This window comes from Notothenia coriiceps, unplaced genomic scaffold (genome assembly GCF_000735185.1).
Source record: "Notothenia coriiceps isolate Sejong01 unplaced genomic scaffold, NC01 NC01_scaffold00029541, whole genome shotgun sequence".
NCBI lineage: Eukaryota > Metazoa > Chordata > Actinopteri > Perciformes > Nototheniidae > Notothenia > Notothenia coriiceps.
In genome coordinates, this window is record NW_011362242.1 from 112,028 (window position 1) to 137,897 (window position 25,870).

The 25,870-nt window shown below is 40.2% G+C and overlaps 6 protein-coding genes across 6 annotated transcripts in view; 5 read left to right on the forward strand and 1 right to left on the reverse strand.

The window, feature by feature from the left end:
- LOC104958910 (proline dehydrogenase 1, mitochondrial-like) overlaps positions 1–25,870 on the forward strand; it is a 92,952-nt gene that overhangs the window by 24,652 nt on the left and 42,430 nt on the right. The gene's annotated exons all lie outside the window — the stretch shown is intronic.
- On the forward strand, positions 1,816–13,040 carry sgsm1b (small G protein signaling modulator 1b). The gene is made up of 20 exons (XM_010786740.1): positions 1,816–1,947; positions 2,051–2,094; positions 4,206–4,281; positions 5,060–5,222; positions 6,258–6,410; positions 6,668–6,735; positions 6,830–6,972; positions 7,066–7,197; positions 7,366–7,490; positions 7,570–7,637; positions 7,726–7,889; positions 7,987–8,116; positions 9,592–9,721; positions 9,804–9,868; positions 9,959–10,104; positions 10,207–10,335; positions 10,435–10,605; positions 10,757–10,825; positions 11,350–12,543; positions 12,889–13,040. Exons 1-20 carry the CDS (start codon positions 1,941–1,943, stop codon positions 13,015–13,017), a joined length of 3,306 nt encoding a protein of 1,101 aa, XP_010785042.1. The 5' UTR covers positions 1,816–1,940; the 3' UTR covers positions 13,018–13,040.
- LOC104958907 (proline dehydrogenase 1, mitochondrial-like) lies at positions 14,622–16,195 on the forward strand. The gene is made up of 2 exons (XM_010786738.1): positions 14,622–14,729; positions 15,225–16,195. The coding sequence occupies exons 1-2, from the start codon at positions 14,642–14,644 to the stop codon at positions 15,413–15,415; spliced, it is 279 nt and encodes a 92-aa protein (XP_010785040.1). The 5' UTR covers positions 14,622–14,641; the 3' UTR covers positions 15,416–16,195.
- gal3st1b (galactose-3-O-sulfotransferase 1b) lies at positions 17,796–20,193 on the forward strand. The gene is made up of 3 exons (XM_010786737.1): positions 17,796–17,808; positions 18,727–18,869; positions 18,950–20,193. Exons 2-3 carry the CDS (start codon positions 18,748–18,750, stop codon positions 20,097–20,099), a joined length of 1,272 nt encoding a protein of 423 aa, XP_010785039.1. The 5' UTR covers positions 17,796–17,808; positions 18,727–18,747; the 3' UTR covers positions 20,100–20,193.
- uqcr10 (ubiquinol-cytochrome c reductase, complex III subunit X) lies at positions 21,470–22,517 on the reverse strand. The gene is made up of 2 exons (XM_010786736.1): positions 22,313–22,517; positions 21,470–21,801 (listed from the first exon to the last, which is right to left on the reverse strand). The coding sequence occupies exons 1-2, from the start codon at positions 22,451–22,453 to the stop codon at positions 21,751–21,753; spliced, it is 192 nt and encodes a 63-aa protein (XP_010785038.1). The 5' UTR covers positions 22,454–22,517; the 3' UTR covers positions 21,470–21,750.
- Positions 22,539–25,826, forward strand: zmat5 (zinc finger, matrin-type 5). The gene is made up of 6 exons (XM_010786735.1): positions 22,539–22,674; positions 23,527–23,700; positions 23,950–24,012; positions 24,118–24,198; positions 25,199–25,307; positions 25,404–25,826. Exons 2-6 carry the CDS (start codon positions 23,574–23,576, stop codon positions 25,549–25,551), a joined length of 528 nt encoding a protein of 175 aa, XP_010785037.1. The 5' UTR covers positions 22,539–22,674; positions 23,527–23,573; the 3' UTR covers positions 25,552–25,826.

The window sequence follows — 25,870 nt, forward strand, 5'->3', positions numbered from 1 at the left end:
TGGGTGTGTAGATTCAATCATTATTTCAAAAATAAATGCAGTAAAAGTGCCTACTTGTAGAGAAAACATGATAAAGTGCCTTCCAATGGAGAAAACGAGATGCAATTCTCTCCTCAGTGGCCTTAAATCTGAGAAGAGATTATGCAGTGCCATAAAAGGTTGAATGAAAAATGAAACTATACATTACATTTTATTTAATATTTCATTCATTTGAATTGGTTTGACCCAAATGTATCATATTTGACTTGATCATTACTTGTATAGTTGTATAGCATGTACAAATAACAACCTCTGCCTCCAACTTCATGCTAAATTTGACTTTAGGGTGATTTAAAAGTAACACATGCAATTGCACCATTTCTTTTTTTTGCAGAGCCCACTGCTTTTTGAACCAATATGCTCTCTCCAATCACAACATCCTGGGAACATACCTAGCAATCATAAAGGTAGATGAATCAGAGATGTACTCTCGTCATTGGACGTGTCTGCACTATAGGAGGCAAAGTTTGTCCATTCAAAGACCAATCTGAAAACGTTTTACTGTCACTGGGCTTAGCATTTCCCTGCTGATGTGGGATTTAGATTCTGTGTCCTCACTGTCACTGCATTCATTTATGTTGGTGTTAAGACAGAGTGGGATAAGGAAGTGATCTTGTCTGCTGATTGACTGGAGTCAATGAATGTGTCTTCCACCAGGTGGTGACAAGTATCAGTATCACAACTACTCATTGCGTTTCATCCGCTTGTTCTTTCAACCTGTAGAAAAAGGCTCTTAACATACAATAATATGAGTTCTTGTTTGTGTTAAGTCCCAGTTCCACTTTCATTTGTGGTATTTTGGGGAAAGTTTCCCCTTTCTTGAGTCTTAAGTTTGGGTTTGTGGTTTCAACCAAGAGATGTTGCACCAGAAAGACCATGTTTGATAAAGAAGACACAATACAGTTTAGCTTACTGTGAGACGATATAAAAGTGCCTATTCCCTGGATGCCATCAGCACTGCAGCAACTAAACTATATCTATGGTCTATAAGCCCATTGGGTCAACATTGCACATTAATGAGCAGGACTGACATTTCAATGACATAATTGGCTTTTAACTGGATTTTTTGCATTAATTTGATTAATTAATTTCATTTGGTTAATTAGCTTGATTGGCCTGAAAGAGCACTCCTGCTGGCAAACCCTAGGATTTACCACAAAAAAACAGGAACACTCTTTAATGCAGTTCAGTTTAACAAGCCACGGCCACAGATACACAAATTGACAGCTTTAATGTCTATAAAACCCACCTATTATGTGCCTAACCATATTCACATTTTTTATTGACTTTATTGGCATGTCCATAATGAAATGCAGTATTGCCAAAGCAGGTTGTACAAGGTGTACTAATAAGAATGTATAAACCACATTGTTTAAATAAAACTATATATCTATACAACTAATGCTTGATAATGTAATATGATAAGATGAGGAGCTGTTTACAAAACTCTAACAATACAATTGTGTACATTTGTGTAAATGCATTTTTTTATGAAGACTAACTGAGATAATTAATTTAATGAGGCCTTGATTTATTTGACATGGTAGCTGCAAGTACCATATTTATTAAAGGGGTTCTGAAGATTTGATCGATAATGTGAGAAATATAAATATTCAAATATTTCTGACATTTTAAGTTTGGCACAATAAATCCACCATATGTGTCACAGGGAATGGAGAGTAGGCTACTCATAGGTGTCGGCGTTGTAATGGGCTACTGTGACTTTAAAGGGGTGTTGGTTCTGTGAGAGTTAACAGATAGGTTTAATTTATTCGCTAAGAACACATCGCACATCTCGGAGCCTCTCTGCCTTACAACCAGTGTGGTCTCCTTTGCTTTCCAGAAGACATCCTTCAAAATAGAAATCCGTGCGTCTCAGCGGTTGCACCCTTCCCGGAGCGATGGGAGGTAGGCTACAGCCGTCTTTATTATTCTCTAGTCGTGAGCCTGTCATCTATTTCCCACACAGCAGTCTGATCAGCATTATTCGGTATGTTTTCTCCCGTGACAGAGGCCGAGACGCGACAGAAACTGCTGCGCAATGTGAAGAAAGAGGTTCGTTACATTTTATTCAATTCTCGCTCATTAGAGCTTATGTTTACTGTGTGTGTGTGTGTGTGTGTGTGTGTGTGTGTGTGTGTGTGTGTGTGTGTGTGTGTGTGTGTGTGTGTGTGTGTGTGTGTGTGTGTGTGTGTGTGTGTGTGTGTGACACCGTTCATCGGGTCTGAGCCACGACAACGTAAAAGCCCTGCTTATAATAAAATGTGCAATCATTTTACACAATGAAAAAAGCGGATGCAATTAGGCTTTCAGTTGTCAAAAAATCACATATGTTTTTGACTGCTGTTAGACCAGTGTAAGATGATGGTGACGATGGTAGTGATGCTGTTGATGACGACGAAAATGATACAGATGATGGTGGTGATGTTGATGGTTTTATATCGACAAAAAACTGCACTTCTGATAAGACGTTTAAAGATTCATTTGGTTCAATCCATGCAAAACCTCCCTTTTCACATCCTAAAATGTGCCCCCCCCTCTCCCTCTCCCTCTCCCTCTCTCTGAAGAAGATGGCTAAACTGACATTTTCACAATAAACCATCTTTTTATTTAGAACTTCAAGTGACCTTGTTTTTAATTCACACTGTGTTCTAGCAACCATTATGCTCCAACCGTGATTTATTAGTGCATTATAGTTTTGATATTAATCTACACGGAATTTAACTAGCTCATCTCAGACACTTCAAAACTGCTCATTGACTCTGTGATCCCCTGGGGAAAGAACACAGGATGTTTTATTCATAACTGAAAAAGACTGGTGCTTCCAGTCGTGTCTGTGCTCCCCCTCACCTGTGACTCATTGCCTCTCAACATCCATGGCTCTGATGCTGGATCCTGCAGCAAGGAGGGGCTCAGCTGGTATATGTTTGAAACACAGCAAATAATAATGGGTATTTTTTTAAATAATAATTTTCAGTATTTAACATTTTCAAGTCATATAATAGAGTGTAACTTGCTGCAGTTAAATACCATCATACTATGTGCAATATGTGCTATATGTGCAATATATACACATATGCCATTAATAACTGTGTAATATACCCGGCTGCTAAATCCTAAGAACTGTTACAGGATTTGTATTTTGGAAAGTATTTTTCTTTTACTTTTTTAAAAATTTTTATATATAATATTTTGTATTATATGATAACTTAGTACTTTTTTCTTAACATCTGTAACATTAAGCTGTCTGTGGCTCTTTCCTGCTGTAACGATGCAAATTTCCCCTCTGTGGGACTAATAAAGGTATTCTAATTCTGATTCTGATGGGTCCCTAACATGTTTGTGCATCTGCAATTATGTGATTCTGGACTGGTTTTTATAAAATACATTACTAATAGGCAGTAAAAAAATCTGATCTCAATTTACGACCGGACTGTTAAAACACAATACAGCAATAGTTATTCCAATTAAATGTCAACCTTTAAAATGTTACGTATTGATAATTACGATGACAGGAAAGACAACCTTTCAAGCTGACATTTTGTCGACTGGGTGCTTTACATGTATAAAAGAAAGCCTACATTATAAACATATCAATAAAATGTGTTTGTTTACCTAGCAATGACCATCTTTCACTGAGGCATCACAGAGTTGCATTGTGGGAAGTGTAGGCAGTGTTTGACCAAGAAAGGGATTCAGAAAAGTCATGGTATTTTGGCATTTGCCTCTTTGGGGAAGTGGAATACTAATTTACTGGAGTGTTCCTTAAGGTTGCAAGAAGAAAATATCAGAGGTGTAAAGAACAATATTCCTCCTGTACTTCTAGAACAAGTTTATAAAACATTTCCTTCACTTTTCTTGCAATGCTCAAGTTGAAGTTGTAGAAAGCAGAAAGGGAAGAGCCTGTGTTGTGGTTTTAAAATAATCCACTGTGTGTGGTGCTTGTAGGGAGGGCATAACAGAGGTTAAGTATTGAGCCTAATAAATAATTAGCTCTATCGTCTTAAATGTGTTGTGGAGCTGCACCAATCTTCCATTGCTGTTCTTAACCTCTTGTAACTCATTCCCTCATTGCTTCCTGTTGTGCTTCTTGTTTGGACTCCCTGTCACCTCATGTAACTGTCAGACAGATTAATCCTTGTCCACTCTGTACTTTTTTCTGTTAGGTGAAACAAATTATGGAGGAGGCAGTAACGAGGAAATTTGTGCACGCAGACAGCAGCCACATCATATCCTTCTGCGGTAAATGTTTTTTTGTGATTACATTGCACCAAAAGCAATCTTTCTCGGACAGAGTGTTCCGAAATTGAGAATACACGCTCAAGGCATTTTCCATTATCTTTAATGTTTTTGAAAATTAACTCAGGAGTTGGCATCATTGGCTATTCAAGTGGGGGCCATAAAGAGGGACAAACTAAAAGTAAATAACAGAGCATCTTTTTTTTCTGTCTTGAATAAATGTGTTTCTTTTGGCTTAAATTCAGCCTTTTGTATCCAATTTCAGAAATGATATTGCACGGCATGCTGTTTTAAATAGTATAAACCATAGTTGTTACAACTTCACTGACATGTACAGTGCAGATCGTTGACATCAGTGTGTGTCATCCTCATAGTGCAAAATGGGCCTTCACAGACTGTTCAAGCTATGCAATCCCTGACAATTTATTTTCAAAATGTTATTAGTCATGTCTATTTATATGTGATATGTAATACAGTAGACTAGCACCCTTTAAAGGTGTTGATACTAACCAGGACTGAGGCTTATGTGATTCACATCCTTCATATCCTAGCAACGGAAGACACTGTTGGGAAGATTATTTGTATCAGCTGTGCTAATTTTCACCATTTATTGTTTTAATATAAGGCTTCAGGCCATTTTATTGAGCTCATGTGATCAATATAATACTAAAAGGCAAGTAAAAATGTTCCACCTCAATAAAACAAACACATTAATAAAGTCTTACAGAAAAAAAAAAACCCTAATCAAATATTGACTTATACTCTGTGTTTGTGTATGCAGCTGTAGTGGAGTCCTGTGTGCTACACGGACTGAGGCGTCGTATAGCAGGCCTGCTGTGCAGTAACAAGGTTGCAGCTCTCTTCATGAAGGCGGCTAAAAGCTTTACCCCTGCTGAGGAACTCTGCCACAAAGTCCAGGAGATGCAACAGCTCATTGAAACCAGGTGAGGTGTTAACTCAAACCGGCCAGGGACAAAAAAGAATCTCCAAGGTTCATGGTTCAAGTTCAAGGTTTTATTTTGTCATAAACATAGCTACAGTGTAGTTATGATGATGAAAATCTTAGGTCACAGGCTCCTCCAACAGTGCAACACAATAAAAGAGATACACATACAAAATATAGTGCAGGTAAATAGTAAATACAAAAATAAAAATAGTTTAAAAAGTGAAATAGTGCAATAAGAATCTAAATGCAAGTTATTGGAATATGACATATTAGATAAATAATTTCTAAGTAGCAGCCAGATTAATGTTATGGATGTTTCAACAGGTCAGGTATTTAACAGATGTTGTTTCAACAGTTCAGGTGTTTAACAGTCTTATGGCCTGTGGGATGAAACTGTCCCTGAGTCTGGTTGTTTTTGTCCGGATGCTGCGGTACCGCCTTCCAGACGGCAGCAGACAAAACAATTTGTGGCTGGGGTGATGGGGGTCTTTTATAATCCTGAGGGCTTTCTTCCTGAGCCGCTGGGAGTATAGGTCCTCCATGGATGGCAGCTCCGTCCTGGTGATGTTCTGTGCAGTTTTCACCACCCTCTGTAAAGCCTTACGATTAAGGGCGGTGCAGCTGCCGTACCAGGCCGTGATGCAGCCAGTCAGGATACTCTCTATGGTGCACCTGTAGAAGTTGCAGAGTATCCTGGAGTCCATGTTGAACCTCCTCAGCCTGCGGAGGAAGAAGAGCCGCTGTTGAGCTGTTTTGGTGATGGTGGTAGTGTGAAGAGTCCATGTCAGGTCCTCAGTGATGTGGACCCCAAGGAACCTGAAGCTGCTGACTCTCTCCACCATAGTCCCATTGATGGCGATGGGGGCGTGTCCCTCTCTCTGCTGTATCCATAAGCATGCCTGTATATTTATCCCTTTTGTGTTCTCCTTCTATGGGTTATAATATCCCCGGGTGCCCTGTTCTGTCCTGTGTGTCTGCTCCACTTACAACGATACAGACATGTCATCAGTCAGGTTTCTTTTCTGTTTTTCAGCAAGCAGAACAATTCTTCTCAGAGTAACGACCGCAGTCGGCAATCCAAGTTGGCCAACATCCCGCCTCAAGCACTGAAACACCTGTGGATCCGGACTGCTCTGATAGAGAAGCTCCTGGACAAGATTGTCATGTATTTAGTGGAGAACAGCAGGTATTGTTACTTTTAATGCAACTAGATGAGTAACAACTGATCTCACTGATCTGAGATCTTGATGATCTCCGACACTACTTTGGCTTGTTTGCTTTTGCACCTCAACAATTTTCAACCTTATAAGCAAAGTATGTTCTTCTGTCAGCTTTTCTCCTATTGTATGGTAACATCCCATAATGTGTGGTTTGAAAACAGAAAGTTGGGTAGAATTTCAAAATTGTAAAATATCCTTAATTTCTAAATATTGTTTCCTGCAGTGCCTACTACGAGAAAGAAGCCATGCTGTTGAATCCTGTGGATGGACCAATTCTTGCATCTCTATTGGGTATTTATAAACCTTCACGTGGAGAAGATTAAACAGACACACCTTTTTATTTTGCTTTTGTACTCATTTAAAACTGATGAACCTTGTTTTACAGTTGGCCCTTGTGCTTTGGAGTACACCAAAGTTAAGACTGCAGACCATTTCTGGACGGACCCGTCTGCTGATGAGCTCGTGCAGCGACACCGAATCCACAGCGGCCACTGTCGTCAAGATTCCCCCTCCAGGCGGCCTGCCCTGGTTAGATATTGAGGGCTTAAATGATTTAAATCACCTAATCAGCAATAACCTAACAATGTGTAATAAATATTCCATGTTTTTAACCTGTATCAGATCCAGAAGAGACAGTCCAGTGGTAGCATGGATGATCGCCCTCTCATGTGGGTGAGGGACTATGTTGAGTCCCTCCACCAAAACTCCAGAACTACACTTCTGTTTGGAAAGAACAATGTCCTGGTGCAGCCGGTGTGTGTTTCTCTTTTTCAGAGAATATATGTTAACTTTTTATGAAACACGAGAGCACCTTGGTTATGCCTATTATGTTGAAATTGTGTTTATTGGTGTAGGCAAAATCTGATAGTGACAGCTCCAGCTGACATGTTGTTATTTCAAATCTCTGTCTTGTGTCTGCAGAAAGACGACATGGAGGCCATCCCAGGTTACCTTTCTCTTCATCAAACTGCAGACCTCATGACACTCAAATGGACACCCAATCAGCTGATGAATGGCAATGTGGGGGAGCTGGATTCTGAGAAAAGGTTAGGCTAATGAACCTAAAGAAAAAACAGTCTTGCTTTTGCACAGATTACTCATTGGCTTCCTTCATCTTCCTTTCAGTGTGTATTGGGATTATGCTATGACGATTCGTTTAGATGAGATTGTGTACCTCCACTGTCATCAGGAAGGTACAGTATCCCTTACGTTTCTTTCTGCCCCCAAATAAGTAGTTTAAAGAGTTATTTACATTGTTATTTATTGTGTTATTTTCTCCAGTGAACAGTGGTGGGACAGTAGTTTTGGTGAGCCAGGATGGGATCCAGAGACCTCCTCTACATTTTCCAAAAGGAGGACATATCCTCCAGTTTCTCACCTGCCTGGAGACGGGCCTGCTACCTCACGGACAGCTGGACCCCCCTCTCTGGAATCAAAGAGGAAAGGTCAGCATGAATTTTGCCTCATAGAATGCTTCTGTTTCATGTTATTCTAAGTGTAGCTATGATCTGTTGAAACAATCTGTTGCTTTTCCACTCACAGGGAAAGGTTTTCCCCAAACTGAGAAACAGGAGTCCGCACGGCTCCTGTGATTCTGTATCCGATAAGGAAGATGATGAATCAACCGATTATGTGTTTCGAATCCTCTTTCCTGGCAATCAGATGGAGTTCAGTAAGTGTCTTTAATCTTCCTGCTCTGCCTCCCTGAGCTAATCTAATAAAACATCATCAGAGATTACATCTACGATTGCATTACTCTCCTAATACTGATCTACAGATTAGACAATTGCAGTTTAGATTAATCTGTTTTCCCAAGGCATATATTATTTATAATTCATCTTTATAATTAATTTTCTCTCATTTTGGCTGCTGCATTTCCCTGTGTGTACCAATATTTACTAGTCGACACGTTTTTCAAAATAGCAGTCGACTAGTCGTTACGTCATAATAAAGACACACAAAGAGAGGTTTACAACTGTATTTTCTATTGGAACTCATACAGTAACATTAAACACTGCATTTTAATTTGTGTTACATGGCTGAGTAAATAACAAACAGTAACTGGACTCACCAAAATCGACAGCAAAAAACTGATGTTTACATAAATGCCACGTAAATCCAGTGCGCAACACTTTATTCGCTGTCCTCCACGATAACGTCCACCTTTCCATATTTTTGGTTTGAACACCAACGCATCGACATGTGAGGGAAGGAGGCTTGACCGCTTTCGGGTGACAGTGTTGCCTGCCAGGGAAAAAACCCTCTCACTCGGGGTGCTTCTGGCTGGAATAGCCAGGTAGCTCCTCGAAAGCGGGGGAAGCGGTGCACGTTTTCTGCCCACCACTCCAGTGGATTATCCATTGTGGGGATATGCGGTGTCCGCTGGCAGTAATCCCGTAGCTCATCATCCGCATCACTGTTGACCCGTGTTTTCTTGCTGTTCGTTTGCCTCTGTTCAGTGCTGACGCCGGTCCGTTGCTCACTGGTGCTAGCATTACTGCTAGTGCTAGCTGTCAGCAGCGGGTGTTTCATCTTCAGATGGTTGCGCATAGCAGATGCATTTGTATTGTACTTCAGTACAGCTGTACACAACTGAACTTCACTGTGGAGTTGGTTACATCTTCGTTGAAGTACTGCCATACATAAGAATGTCGGACGTGTTTTGTAGCATTTTGCAGCACCTCATTTACCTCCATTTTTTTCTCGACTAGTTGACTAGGGCCTACAGCGCCGACTAGTGGTAAAGGTAGTCGACTAGTCGATTAGTTGGTGAAACCGCCTAGGTTATAGTCCCATCAACAACAATGAGACTTTGCATAGACATTCAGAGTCATTTGTTTGCTACATCTACATCTCACCAAAAGTGTTTCCTATTGCTTGCATACATGCATCAGAATCCAGTTTAATTCCAACTCAGTTTTCAACAAACAGTGAACTTGCTTAGGTGTAATTTGTGCAAGAAACCTAAATATTAAATAAAAAAACAATAAATACTATTTAAAAAATATACACAATGTAGTGAAATCTAGGGGATGTGAAAAGTTTCACAGTATTTTAAGTAGAAAGGAATAATGATGCGATGTCCAAATATATTAGAACTATGATGGTATTAGTAGCATCAGTAATGATAAAGCCTATAACTTCCAGCAGTGGCCCTGGAGCTGATGGAGCAGGGAGTGAACATTTGGCAACCGACGCCCCGAAAGTCCTCATGCTCCTCCTGTTCACAGAATGGCTCTTCTGATGGCTCTCTGCCTAATGGCTGTAATCAGGAAAGGTGAGTATTTCCCTAGGACAGGCTCGAATATAAATTCAGATCAATCTGTTACACTCAATTTGCCATGTTCCCCTCTTACCAGGGCTCCCTTAAAGCTCCTCTGTGACACCATGAAGTATCAGATAATCTCCCGTGCTTTCTACGGATGTGAGTACAACAAACTGTTGGTTATCTTTGATGATTTGGGAATCATTAAAGTAGTTCTTATTGATTAAAACATTTGTCTTTCCTCTCCAGGGCTTGCATACTGCCGGCATCTGTCCACGGTTCGCATACACCTTTCTGCTCTGGTCAACATCACTATAGTTGACCCTGATGTGCCCTGTGATTCCAGAGGAGGCCTCTCTGTGGAGGTCTGGGGACAATTCCTCAAAGACAGCTCTGTAAGATACACAGAGAAACACCAAGCGAAGAGTATTCATTAATTTCTGTATTAAATGGTACTTTTTTGATGATTGATAAATAGCAGAGTTCATCTTGTTCAGGCGTTTGAGGAAGAGGAGATACACAGGCTTGTGTATTATGGTGGTGTGGCTCCTTCACTACGCAAAGAGGTCTGGCCTTTCCTGTTGGGACACTACCAGTTCACCATGACTGCCAAATGCCGACAAGAGGTATTCTGATTAGCTATTTGAAGACTGAGACTGTGTGAATTACACATATACACCATTGGGAATGTTACAATCTTTGTTGACACAAGGTTTCCTTTTCAGATTGACGAGCAGATGCGGATCATGTATGAGCAGAAGATGAAGGAGTGGCAGGGATGCGAGGCCATCGTTCTTCAGAGGGAGAAGGAGAAGCATGCCGAGGCCATTGCCAGATGTTTGTCAGCCAGTGTGGAGAGAGGCCCGGTGCAGCGGGACTCCACCATCAGCACAGATGCAAGTTTGACCTTTTTTGCATGGCATGTGCTGCATTATGTAACTAGTTTCAACCGGCAGAAGATAACTGTTTAAAGCATTTTGAGGTCATTTCTGGGAAAGTTGGCTGACAGCTTCGCTTTTTGTCCGTGTGATGCTCTCTCCGTTACAGTCGTCTCTATGTAGCAGCTCAGATCCACAGAGTGCCACCTCACAAAGTGATTCCAGCAACAGTGCACAGGTACTTTCTCATGGGAATGAAGATCAAAACAGTAATGATGTTCAGTATGTTTCCTTCATGTAAAAGATGTAATCTCACTTCTTACAACACTTGATCATAACTCTATAGATTTCCTACGTTTCATTCAAATTGAACTGCAATAAATCATCTTACATCTTTAAATAATCGATAACTTAGAAATAAAAACTGTCTGCTGCAGTGTCATAACCTGTTTTAAAATATAACTTGGATGTAAAAAGGAAAACATTTTACCAAAAGTTAAATGTGAAGGATTAGATAGGACATTGTTAGATATAAAAAGTACATTGAAATACATTTTTAACCAAAAGCTACCTGGAAGGTTGGAAATCATTCTTAAAACATATAGTATTCCTTGAACATTTTCCATCAGTAGTATATACAGTATGATTTATAGCTTTTGGGCTAACTCTAAAAGCACTGGTATAACGCCTCAACATGTGTCCTTTTCATTGAGCCTGGTTGCAAAATGTACTGCATATTCACTGCGTTTCTTTTGTCACCAGGTATTTGGATCGGTTGAGACAGTGGATCAGATTGAAGCTGAACCCAAAGCTGAGGAAACAGAAATACAGCACAGTAGTCCACTGAAGGATATCAAAAGTGGCACTGCAGATGCCCCAAAGCTTCCCTCCGGCAGCCCCTCCTCTCCGGGTCTGACAAATCAGAAAAACAGCCCTCTTGTAACAGAGTCAGCTGCTGGATCCGCAACCGCTCAGCCGTCAGTGGAAGAATCAGAAGTCTTACATGAAAAAACAACTGCATCACAGGAAGAGGATGTAAAGGACCCAGTAGCCAAGGAGGAGGTGTTAGAGACAAAGATGGAGACTGTTTCAGAAGGTGAGGTTAAGGAATGTGGAATCAGTAAATCACGAGAAACACCTGAATCTGAAGAAAAACCTAAAGTAGAAGATAAAGATATTTCAATGAGTGAGCTGTCGGAAGACTTGAAAGTAGTAGACACAAATATGAATTTAAGAAGTGTTCCAGAGAGCACAAATGTTCTTAAACTAGAGACAGAGATTACTAATGAATATTTCCAAGCACCTCCACTCGGGCAGACCTTGGCTTTTCAAGCACAAAAGAGCAAAGAACTGGACGTGGAGCCTCAATGTCCGCCTGCAGCAGAAAAAGACACAAGTGAAGAACCGGAAATAACTTCTGAAAAAAAGGCCTGTACCACAGAGTCAGAGAGAAAGGATGCTGAATTAACAGTTTGTGACTCAACTGAAATCAAAAAAGACAAACCTACAGATATTCAATTTGAGAAACCTGGTTCAATTTCACCTGTCAGACAAGTACTGAACGCTCTCCAGTCAGCGTCAAGGGGCAGCCTTTCGTTACCGTCCCACTCTCGGCAGTCTCCAGACACAGCAGATTCAGACGACTCTCCTTCTGCCCTGGAAATGGAGGACATACCTGCAGGGACATGTGTGACCTCTGAGGATATCAGTTCTAGGCCTCTGACTGGCCTTTCTGCACCCCCTGTCTCTCTTGCGCAAAGACTGAAAATGGCATCAGAGGATTTTGTCCAAGATCACCATCTGGACACAGCCTGCAACACCAGCCCTGAGGGCACCGACCCGGGCCTTTCTGAGGAGGAGCCCGAGATGGAAAATGTGCTCGCTGAACCGGAGTCTGCAGAGGTCGGAGGAGGAGGCCCCAAATTGGACGAATCCTCAGAAGAACAAACCTATTCTGTAAGCAATACACATCATTTACAGACATACTTGTTTTGTGCATATTTGCAATATATATATATATATATATGGCGTTAATAACTGTGCAATATATACCTGGCAGCTAAATCCTCAGGATTGTTACAGGATGTTTTTTTTGTAAATTGTGTAACTGTTTTGATTACCGTATATATTTTTTTAATCTTTAATATTTTTTTTTATGCATGCTACTTAGGTAACATTAAGCTGTTTGGCTCTTTTCTGCTGTAAAAATGTAAATGTCCTCTCTGTGGGACTAATAAAGGTATTCTGATTCTGATTCTGATCGTTAGCACGTACTAACAGAATTTTCTATTATTGTTGTAGCAAGAGACACTGGATATGTACCTGATCAACTTGCATCGCATTGACAAAGATGTCCGACGCTGCGACAGAGCTAATTGGTACTTCACTACTGAGAACCTGGACAAGCTGCGTAACATCATGTGCAGGTAAATGAGTCGCCATGCCAAATATCCCCGGAGTTTTGTCTCAAAACATTACAGTCTGACAAATATGGTTCTATTTCGTCCCTACTGACCGCCAGAGGCGGTGCTTTAGCACTGGATATGTCCATTGCGCACATGCGCAGCTCGAGTACCAATAACAACAAAGTCACCTGTGACCCACGTGACACCGGCTATACATGCCGGTGTCGTCAGAGGATCTGTTCCTTTCATCTTCTCGCTGCGCGAGAGTACCGTGGCTACATTCTTGTAGCCTACAGCGTTTCGGTTGGAATGCTTGATCACGATTTTAGACTAGCTATGTGAGCGCATTACACCCGAAATAGAGCATTTCAACGCTGTCCTTTGTGTTGTTAGATAACGTTATATAACCACACTTGGTTATGATTGGGTAGAGCAACAAAATACAAACGTTCGTTAACTGGTTTTAATTATATCGGCGAGGGTGGGGCTTGGTCGCTTGCCATCCATTGAGCCTGCCATCGCCTCCCCGGTTCTGGCTCCTGATGAGGCTCCAAGGTCTGATGCAAGGTGCCCTCGGCCTCAGGGCCCATGGACGCCATGCCATCCCATCCCGCCGGGAGACTGTCACTGTGGATGCATGTCTCTCAGGGTGGGGTGCAGTGTGGCAGGGCAGGACTGCTCAGGGTCAGTGGTCCGCCCAGGAAGGTGCACGATATCAACGTGCTAGAGCTTCGGGCTGTGCTGCTAGCACTCATGCACTTTTTACCCCAACTGGCGGGCAAGCATGTGCTCGTTCGTTCAGACAACATGTCTGCTGTGGCCCAAATCAACCACCAGGGGGGCACCAGTTCCGCACAGCTGCTCCGGGTTTCACAGAGCCTCTTGTCTTGGGCGTTCCCCCGCCTGGCCAGTCTGCGGGCAGTCTTTCTACCAGGAGACCAGAATCAGGTCGCAGATTTCCTCTCTCGGCAAAAGCCTCCACCGGGGGAGTGGAGGCTTCATCCAGAGGTGGTGTAGACAATTTGGAGCCTTTAAGGCAGGGCCGAGGTGGACCTCTTTGCCTCGGAAGAGTCGAGGCACTGCCCCCTCTGGTTCTCCTGGACAGAGCCGAATAAAACCAGCCCGATGGGTCAGGACGCTCTGGCGCACGACTGGCCGGACAGTCTCCTGTATTCCTTAACGCCACTGCCTCTGATACTACAGACGCTTCAGAGGGTCCTTACTCAGNTGCGCGCTACCTGTCTCACTCTTTTCCGGCCTCCAGCTTTTCCTGCTTGAGCCCGCCGTTTAAAGGTGGGGGGCGCGGACCGGCCATAGAGCCCATAGAGTTAAAGGTGGTGGACTGTAACCTGTAAAACCCATAGATTTAGGAGGTCCCCTAGTGGCCGTTAGCTGTAAAAATCCATAGATTAGCCGCACCGTTATATAAACCACAGCGTCGAAAAATGGGAAAAAAGGCGCGGCTTATAGTCCGAAAATTACGGTAATACCCAGGATGTTGAATTAAGCCAAAAATGTCTTTGTCAACTTTCCAAGACATTTATAGGATTTACAGAACGATATTGCCAATCAATGGTGGAATGCCACACTTAAGCTCTGTTTGTATAACAGCCTTTTCATTTGTATGCTTCTTCTTTTTGTTTTTCAGAATGAATGAGATGGGCCTTTCTCCCGCCGAGAACAAGGTTTACTTTGGACAGCTGCTCGGCATGTGTGACCAGATTAGCTTCCCGCTAGGTATGTCGAACTCAGCTCAGTTACTAAAAGTAAACTACACACACACACACACACACGCACACACGCACGCACGCACGCACGCACGCACACGCACGCATACACGTCAGCCTTCAAATGTGCAAGCGAGACACAAATTACATAAAATTAGGTACTTCTCTACTCTAATTCAAACTCAAACTAATGTCAGTGAAGGCCTCTGGGCTTTCATTTAGAAAAAAAACTAACCCAACCTTTCTTCTGCTAGTGAGACAATATTGTCTCAGCATACATGTATTTCCAAATGAAAAAGATAATGTGTTAATCTACTGCAGCATTATTCCAGTTTACAGAGTTAACATTAATTCAGTTTTACAGCCTCCCACCCAAGTTACGTTGCAGCACCATTAAATGTATGAACCTTTGTCAATGTGGATATAAACCAAGCCATAACATGAAATGCACACAGGGTGGATATATTGAACACAGATCTAAGACACGCCTCTTTTTTGAAAACAGGTCAAGCAGGTTTCCCGGTCTACAAGTACGTTCCATATGGCCCCGTCAACGAGGTCATGCCGTATCTGTCGCGCCGCGCTCAGGAGAACCGAGGCTTCATGAAGGGATCGCAGAGAGAGCGCAGCCTGCTGTGGACCGAGCTGAAACGCAGAGTGCTGGCTGGACAGATTGTATACAAACCTGTGTACTGAGTCACCTGACCACAACATACTACCTGCAGGATGTCTGTAAGCATTCCACTGGCTAACGGCGCTTCATAGAGGAAGAGTAATGTGTTTCCCTGGCTGGTTAGGTTGCACAGTACCGAGGAAAGTTTTGCAGTTTTACTGAGATTTAGTTTGCGATGGAGATTATTTTTGCATTTAGCAGTATATTTATATTTTAAAAAACAGTGCCATAATGAAACATTGATGTGATGCTCTATTTACAAGTGATGATTTATTTGTGTCTATTTGACTAGGATAACTCTGAATGACCTCAAAAATGTATGTATGCCAACCAGAGGGGGGCTAAGTTTTTTTAAATGGTAACATTTTAATGTCAGTCAGCGACTATAACACTTGTACACTTCTCTGAGGGGATTGTAAATACCGTACTTAGCATCTTTTATTGATAATACGGTATCTCATTGTATAACTTAACCACAATTAAAGACTTAGTCTCTTATTGTAAACTGTTCACCTTTATCTGCTCCATTTTTAGAGGATCAATAACACCTATTGTGCTTTAATACTGGACATGGGTACGATGGTTATGATTTCATATTTGTCTGAACTCAACAGCGCCAACAGCGGCAGATATTCAAAGAAGAAAAATATAAAAGTTTGTGCTCTTTGTTCCAAAAACAAGCCTCAATAACATCTGTCAGGCCCAAACTGTCAGACATGTTGCATTATGTGCATTGGAGGGGAAACTGCCTGTAAGTATATTTGTTTTTGTTGTAATTCAAAAGAAATGGTTGTGTAAATATATCTGGTTTGTGGTTGATTGAATGTAATGGAAAATATATTTTAAACTGCTGTTTTTATGACTATAAATGAATACTGTAAATTGTCCTTATAAATGTTGGTAAAACCATAAAATTGAAAACTGAGTCGAAGTTGACCCTTTTGTATTTTTGGACTTGCAAAAGCTCTTTGTCTTTAATAAAGTTGCTGTTTCTATGTAAATGATCTACACGTGTATTGTTTAGTGTTTAACCTTGTAACACTGGCACATCTCAAGTGTTTGAGTAGACTTTTGGTTTTACTTGAAGGCATTTCCTGATGGTTTTTGTTTTTTATGTGTAAATGTGTCATATGTGTAATTAATAAGGCAAATTAAACACAGTTACATTAAAAAAAACCTGAATTGTGTTTATGTTGCAACTGTAGATATTGGAGTTGGACATTTATGAAGAGGCTGATTTCTTAGTTGTTGGGGAAGGATCTTTAAGAACAGAAAAGTAACGATTTACGCAATCATTTAATATGGTCTGTTCTTGCTTAAAAGGTCTATAAACTCCAGCTTCTGCTAGCTCTTACTTGATAAACGCAATCCTGATTTTCTCGTAGTGACACTTATCTGGTAGTCCTCAGTGACGTATTCAGAAGTCAATGATAACAACTACGACCATTGCAACAGAAACGCTCGTAGACTCCCCGGGCCAGAACTGATGTGACCTACTAACTGTTCAGCCCCTGCCAAAGTCAACAGCACCTGAGACCAGGTATCTGGAGACTAAAGAAAGAAAAAAACACCACAACACACAGCTGTGATGAGAACGAGCAGGCCTGCTGGGTGTGCTCTATGTGCAGATAGATGTTATGCACAGATACTAGTTTCACTGTTATGAAAACACAACCGTGGCCTAAAATGAACTAAACAGACTATAAAGCAGGGGTTCCCAACCCTTTTCCACTCAGGGCCCACTTAAGAATCAAACAAATGTTCCCGGCCCACATTCAACAATAAACAATAGGGAGGCTAAATAAAGTTCTGATTGGTCAATTCAGAACATGACACGTTGTTAATCCAGTAGTACAGACTGCTGTCGAGGACTGTAATGACCGTTGCTAAGGAGGATCAAGAAAGAGAAAGGAAAGGAGGTTCAAATAAAAATATATCTTAATAATGAAATGTTTCCATACAAATCATAATGTTCTGCACATTTTTTGGCGGCCCACTTGCAATGCGTTCGGGCCGCAGCCCACAGGTTGGGAACCGCTGCTCTGTTTCTGTGCCTCAACTTTGTACATTATACATTTGTATTATTTAAAACAAAGCATTGATGTATTGGCATTGATGCATGCTCTGTACACATAGCCAGGTGTTTTGGCCTCATGGTACTAAGATACTTGACTTTAAAGGAATTATTTTCCTGCCAACCTCCACTTCAACCCCATTGTGCATACCTCAAAAGGTACAGGACATAGTGATCTGGAAGTGTGTAGACTATTTTACAAACCAGTTCTGCCCCTGTGGGAGGAGAAATCACATCTGACTCCTTCAGTCTTCACAGCCAATCAGATAAGACTTCACAGAGTAGTTTCTCTCACCTTGCAGAAAATACTCACATCGACACTTCCAACATTGTCATCTGCAGGTAAAAAAAATCTCTTTCCTTTTTCTTATTTCCATATGCTATATCCTTCTTGGATTTACAGTGTTGTTAATATCCTAGCTTATTTGGTTATCAAGATAAGTTAATATTGGTTTTAAGGATAATGGATCTACAGAGTTGTTATCTCAAGGAAGGACATATTGCATTTTTGTATAAGCTTTCAACAAGTTAATTCCCTAATTAATTAGAACAACTCTATGTCTATGGGACATGCACATGTAGGATATCTTCAACGAAGGGGGCCTAACAAGTGAAAAATGAACATCAATGTTAGAGATAAGAATCAGAGCTGTTATGGCAAGGGTCATACTGTACCGTTCCTATCTGATATAATAAGTAAGCACCTGTTCAGTGTGAATTGTAGAAACGTTAGAATTGTCCCCTTTTTTTCAATATCAGTTTTTACTGTTATAAAATGCTTGTACCTTAACTGTAGTTTTCATGTTGGTGTGTCTTTTCTCTCTCCATCTGTGTTGCTAAGGGAATTTTAGCACTGTAAACATGTTTATAGTATAAACATGTGAGCTATTATGAGAGAAAGAATGATGCAGCAGTTTTTTGCTAATCAGCATGATCTCTTGTCTATGTTCATTTTGCCTTTTCATTATAAAGTTATTCTTATTTCTGTTAGAAATTAATAGGTTATATAAAATTGAAATGGATTAGGCCTGGACTCTCTACAATTGCATTATCATTACTTTGCAGTGACCTAAGGGCGTTATTAGTTGGCCTGTGTGTAAGAATTTCTCCAGGGTATTACAAGTGTTTATGAGCTTTGTGTAGCTTTGTTGTATGAGAAAAACACTTCACAGCATAGTGCAGCATGGGTTTGTGTATAGAAACTTTGAATCCTGTTATTATTGTCCTTTATACATGCATGCCCTTTCATTTTATTTCCAGGTCCTTGTTTGGGTGTTAGTGATGTCTGCCATCAAAGGAAAGAAGTGCACACGTATAACCAGGAGGCTGATTCTCTCGGTTTTATTGACCAACATCATGTTGTTGCTGTACTGCCTCACGAACCCAACCCAAGTTAAGATTAGGTAAGGATTTTAAAGTAAAGCCTTTCTTTATTTTGTGAAATCAGTTCATCTGTTTGTTTACCCGTATATTTTATTCACAGGGACTCCCAGCAAGACACATGTCCTCTAAGTATGGTGAAATTATTGACGAAAAATGTAAGCTCACCATCTCTCAGCATGTCAGAAGTTTGCTCCCCCAAAGTAAACATCATGTTCATGAAAACCCACAAAACTGCCAGCAGCACCATACTCAACATCCTCTTCAGATTTGGAGAAAAGCACAAGCTTAAATTCGCCTTCCCTGATGGCCGCAATGACTTCTTCTACCCGTCACCTTTCCTCTGCTCCCAGGTGAAGGACTACAGGCCTGGAGACTGTTTCAACATTGTTTGTAACCACATGCGCTTTGACCATCAGGAAGTAGCCAAGCTCCTGCCTCCAGATGCTGTTTACATCACCATCTTACGTGACCCGGTGGATCTCTTTGAATCATCTTTCAATTATTACCGCAGAGCAGTTCCTCTCACATGGAAGATCAATGGAGAGAACCAACTGGTGGAGTTTTTGAACAATCCTCACACCTTCTACAGCCCAGAGGCTTTCAACTCATTCTACCTCAAAAATCTGCTCTTTTTTGACTTTGGTTTTGACAACAACCTGGAGGGTGATGATCCTCGTGTAGTGAGGGATATTCATAAGTTATCAACACGTTTTGATTTGGTTCTTGTAGCAGAATATTTTGATGAGTCACTTATCCTGCTCAAGGACACACTGTGTTGGACCATGGAGGACATACTGTATTTTAAACTCAATGCTCGCAGGAGATCATCTGTATCTCGACTGACCCCAGAGTTGAGAGCCAAAGCTTTACAGTGGAACGGGGCTGACTGGAGACTCTATCAGCACTTTAATGCTACTTTCTGGGCAAGAGTTGAGGCGTATGGGAGAGAAAGAATGAAACAAGAGGTAAAAGAGCTCAGGAGAAGAAATGCAGAGATGAAGGCCATCTGTATTCAAGATGGAGGTGCAGTGGAAGCTCAAAATATTCACGACAGTCGTTTCCTGCCCTGGCAGCCCGTTGGAGAGTCTTCCATTCTTGGGTACAACGTGAAGCAAATTATTGATCCACAATACAGGGAAATCTGTGAAAAAATGCTCACACCTGAAATACAATACTTGTCACAGCTGGGCGTAAGCCTGTGGCTGACTAGACTATGGGGTTGGTTCAAAGATACCGTTTTTGGAGATTGAATTGGACTAAATTGTTTTACGTGTTTACTTTAGCAGCAAGCTGGAGTCCATTTTGTTATTGTACCTACCTTTGAAATAATATGATACTTGAGATGTATATGTATCACAGCGCTAATGTGTAAAGCTTATTTGCTTTTATAATATGTCCACTGCAAGGGCGAATTATTACGTTTTTGTTTAGCTCGCAGGAAAAATACCAGGATGGGACATAATACAGTCAGTGCTAAGTAACTATAATGTTGTTTTAAATGTGTTCTTCTCATTCATTGGGACAGACATTGCTAGTGTGCCCCCTATAGGCCTGAGTCTCAGGTGCAGTTACATGCAATTGATTTGAACAGTCGTGGCCTTACCTGACCCTGACCGGTTTACAAGATGTCTTCACTATTGACAGGCATTGTTTGACATTGAAAATTAAAAGGTGGCAGCTACCGTTTCTATATAATACTTGTTCTTGTTTGGGCCAAAATTAGCAGCCAGCTTTAATATGTTCCTTGTATGAAAATGGTCCATACAAATGTTACCTCTCATTCATGTTTTTTTTGTATAGCCTGTTTTAATAAAATACAATTTAACTGCATATCTCAGCCCCATTCAAGCATTATGTTTATTCTTTGGTATAAACGCTACTGGGTGAGGAACTAAGGAATTACAGCTTATTGGAAACTAGGATTGGTTAAAAACATATAGCTCTTTCATTATAGTACAGAGTTCTGTTTCTGTACTTATCATTTTTAGTTCCCCTTTATGTTTAAAACCAGAGAACCAAGCTGTACAACCTTATCTTTGAAATGACACTAAATATGCATAAAACTGTTGACATGAAGGGGACACAATGTATACAACTACTGAATACTTTTATAATAAAGACTAGACTCAATAACTATATAATTCTATAAATCCTTCTCAGTCATTTTATCAAGATACTAGGGCTGCGCAATTACGATTATCACTTGCAACGATTACGAAAACAACGTAATCGAAATAAATGATTATTATTACTTTTTTTTAAAAATTGGTTTTTCAGTTGAATTATACTTAAAGTTCAGGGTAATCAACTGTTAAAAACATACTGTTAAAAAAATAGATAACTCCAATTAAATTGATGTTTTCAAAGTAAATGGATCATCGTTTTTAATAATCGTGATATTAATTATTGACCCAAATAATCGAGATTATGATTTTTGCCATAATCGAGCAGCCCTACAAAATACTCATTTGATCTGAAGCTGATCCATTTTAGATTACCTAATGTGGCTAGAGTGGGTGCTTATGAAAATGCTAGTAAGTCAAACAAAAGTACTTTGACAGTGTAACTAATCTAAGATGCTTTGACATATGCAAGCCATATGATAAATCAAAAACATTGCAAGGTTTGTACGTCATTAACATGTTTAATTTAAGCATTTACAATATGTGGGGGGAACGTAGACATAACCTCTAACAACAGGAAGGAGGGGACGAGGTGACAGGAACCGTTGCTCCATCTTCAAGGTGGTCTGGACAGTCTAGCGGCTCTCACAGGTCCCACCTGGCATGACTTTTGAGCACATTGTCCATGTTGACTGATGATTGATTCAGGTGTGGAGTCCAGGACGAATGGAGAATGGAAGTGTGACAACAGTTGCACTTCAGCCTTAGGTAACCCGACCTATTCCTCCTCCTTGATCTCGTATTTGTGTTCGATGTGTTCCCACAGTTTCTAAAAAATAAGTACATATAAGGCAACGTTAGAAATGTCATGTGAACAGAGACAGATACTACCCAAGTTGTGAAATGGTTTTGTCACAGAAGCATTTTGACTGTCAATGTACAAGAATGACAACAATTGTTAAAAGTCGAATAAAATAAAAACAATATATATATATATATTCTCATTAGAAAAAATACATATTAAGAAGAGTTTCTACACACTATTAAATACAGAATACATTAGAATACTCTCTAAAATACCAATCTACTGAAGGGACAGAAACGTATACAGATAGTGTACTATATACATTAAAAAAGTGCACACAATGTAAAATATATCCTGGTAGTTAGGGTAAGTAGGTTACAATATTTATGAAGGTTGTAATAGTTTGTAAAAAAAGGAAGCAAATGCTCGGTTTAGCAGGGAGGCTAGGTTAGTTTAGCTAACACTAGCGCTGTTTCGCCCTCTGCTTGCAAGGTCAGGATAACACCGGCATTATAACACAAAATGAAACACTTACCCCGCGATTCATTTCCTCAAAGATTGCGTCACCACCTTGGTCAAACAGTCGTTCAAAGAAGACCGCTCCAACCATGATGGTCACGGCGAAAGTGGACGTTCTCCTGAAGAGCAGATTGTAGACGGACTTAGCCAGCGACATGTCTTCGGTGGATTGACGGAAGCTGAGGTGACACGGTTCCGGCCCAAGAGTGGGTCGATTCGCTTTTTGATCCTGCGAAGACACCGTATCCCCAGTGGGGAATGGTTAGCAAACGATTAGCATAGCATTACTGTAAGATTTCATTGTTTTTCACGTCAGTTTGCTACATAATGTGGATTCAAAGCAAATAGCACGGAGGATGACATCATGGTTCGCCAATGGTTTGTTGTATTTGACTTTTAAATGTAATATACACAGGGTTTAACGTTTACGGATGTCACAATAAGCATGTAACGTTAAAATAACTATTCGGATTGAACAATGCTATGAGCCAATTATTATGGATGTTATCGTTTGCTTATTGGGGGAGAGTTTACATGAGCATCAAACTGCACGTTTACATTTCAGAATATTTCACCTTTATTATGTTCATATTTGTATCATCACAGTGAAATAGGAAGTCATACCAGATACTATTAAAAATAAAGGCACTTCCATGACCAAACCAGCAGATGGCAGTAAACGTTAGATAATGTTCCTGGTGTTCTTTATTGTAGGCTAGATCAGGTTGTTTCCTGTTTTTGCCTCCCATTTAATCATTTTAAGCATTGTGCCATATTTTTTCAAAAAAATTATAACAGTATGTGATCCGAAAGTAAACAACCATATGACATCCTAATTGCTATATGTAGATGTTAACAAACTTGCATTGATGCGAAATTCTGAATTGCAAAAAAAAAAGAATTCTGTGACATGTGAATTGTAAATTGGGTCGGCTATGTCATTTTAACTGTATTAGGATGGCATTTTTATTTTTTGTGGGGGCTTTTCAGTCCTGAAGAGATTAGTTGAGTAATGGATTAACAACATAATAGTTAATTGTACACGTGCAGTTGAACTATAACACCCTTTATTCTGGACAGACCACATGTTTTGTTAATAGATTAGTTTGTGCACAATGACAGTCAATTAATATACGATACAGAAAGATTTAATTCAGCACAGCTATTCTCTCACCATGTTGTGACCCAGCAGTTATGGCAATGTGTTTTGTTTCTCTTTACTGTCCATAGCCATTTAAAAGGTGACCTCTTGCTGGTTTGAGCACATAACCTGCACCATGGGAAGGAGATATTACTGTGACTACTGTGACCGGTCCTTTCAGGACAACATGCACAACAGGAAGAAACATTTGTTTGGTGTTCAGCATCACAGAGCTAAAAAGGCCTGGTACGACTATTTCAGAGGTGAGACTTGCAGTTTGTCCTTAGACCTGAGAGAGATGTGATTGTAAATGTTTGTTTTAGACTAGACAGTGATCCTAAACATTACAAATTACTATTTAGAATGCTATTCCTTCAACCTATTTGAGATTTTGATTGGAGAATTAAGCTTGCTTACATTTCATTATGTCATATTGGCTGGCCATCTGCTTATATTATGATGGAAGGTTATGTATACAGCCATTAACAACACTATCATTTGTGTTTTTACAGACTCCTCAGCTATTCTGTGTGATGAGCAATTAAAGAAACCCTGCAGGAAGTTTCTCCAAAAAGGTAACTTAAAGCAATTCAACCATACATTTATCCAATGACCAGGAAATTATATTAAATGCATGTTTTGTTATTGTAATAATTATTATTTTCCCTGTCCTTTTTCAGGAATATGTGATTTCGGCCCTAACTGCAGGTTTTCTCACATGTCTGAAGAAGATATGTTTCACCTACAAAGACAGGTGGAAGGTAAGCTGCAAACAAATGGAAATGATGTTTACCATGTGATTAAGATATGTCTTTTAAATGAAATCAACACAGTTCCTCACAAACAATGTGCTACACATTTAATACACATGGCATTGGCAATTATATATAATATTATTTAAATAATTCTTGAATTAGTAGGTGGTCATTCAATATTTAACAACCATGTTACCAATGGCCAACACATTGCATATTTTTAATATCTTAAATGTAATCCTGCATAAGGAAGGTTTAAACTAGGGATGCCAGAAACTGACCATGATCAAATTCGAAAATCGGACAGCCCTGGCGAATATTAATCGATTATTCGCCGCCGCCGTGCAGAGTGCAGCAGTCTGCACTCTGCGCTGCTGGCTTCCTCCAAGTTTACAGTAAAACAAACTGGTGGTGTGACCAATGGCCATTTACAATTATTAATACTATTATTAGCATTAGTCTATATTTTGGTTGAAACTAAGCCAGGAAAAAAAAGAAAAACATAAATAATAATAAAAAAATATATAAATAAAATCGAATTTAAAAAAATAATTTTCGATTATGGAGACTGTAACGAATATTCGAAAAATTAAATAATCGCTGGCATCCCTAGTTTAAACCCTCTTCAACAAAAGGTACCTAGGGTTAGCATTTTCTGATGCCTTCCCTAAAAAATTATAATATTATACACTAAATTGCCAAGCACATTTGGTCCAGCTGACTTTGAATCGTGATCGACTGACAGTATGGCTGCAAGAAATGATTGTTATCATCATCAATCATATTTATAAATAGTGAAAAATGTCTTTTTCTCAAGTCCAAAGTAATGTTTTGGACTTTGTCACTCCAAAACTAAAATTAATTCAGTATAATATTATGTTAAACTGAGGAAAAGCAAGGCTTCTCCAATTTAAGATGATGCAAACAGTATTTTGCATGAATGACACTTGATTATTAAAATATGTGGCAGGTTCTAGTTGACAGGAGTACGATTGAATTCTTTCAGATGAAAGACGTCTCAGAGAGGGTGCTGTAGACAGCAGGATGCCGGGGCGCTGTGTAGAGGACTGGCTCTCCAGAAGGGAAAAGAGGCGAAGTGCCCTCGGTAACCAGGGGTATGTACCTTCACCTTTTGTTTTGACGCTTATCCATACATTGCTAATGATTCGTCTTCATTTCAAATTCAACTTTTTAATTATTTATCTCTTCAGAGATCTAAAAGATAAGGACGTCAGTGAAGAGGTCCAAGAAGAAAGTGACATACCTCCACAGCTCCTCTCCGTCCATGACCTCCCACCCTCTCTTCTTCCTCCTCCTCCCAGCGGGTGGAAAGGCAAAGTGAACTCAGAATGGGGCTGACTGATATTCACTTTGTGGTTCACATCGCTGTTAAGCTGGTGTGCAACATTGGTAGAATGAAATGTACAGAATACATATGAGATGTCTTTTGTAGTTTTAAATGAGATATTTAATTGATTCATTCATAGGAAGGTAAACCTGGAATGACATACAGGCGGTGCATAATGAATCTCATGATTGACATTTTGGCAGTCTGTTGTTGATTGCTTCGCTAATGTGAAGTCGAGTGCCTTTACCATGAGACTCCCCTAAGGAGTTACATTTGATGTCATGAAGAACGGAGCATTGCTGAGCAGATGGAAATGATTTTTTTGTTAAT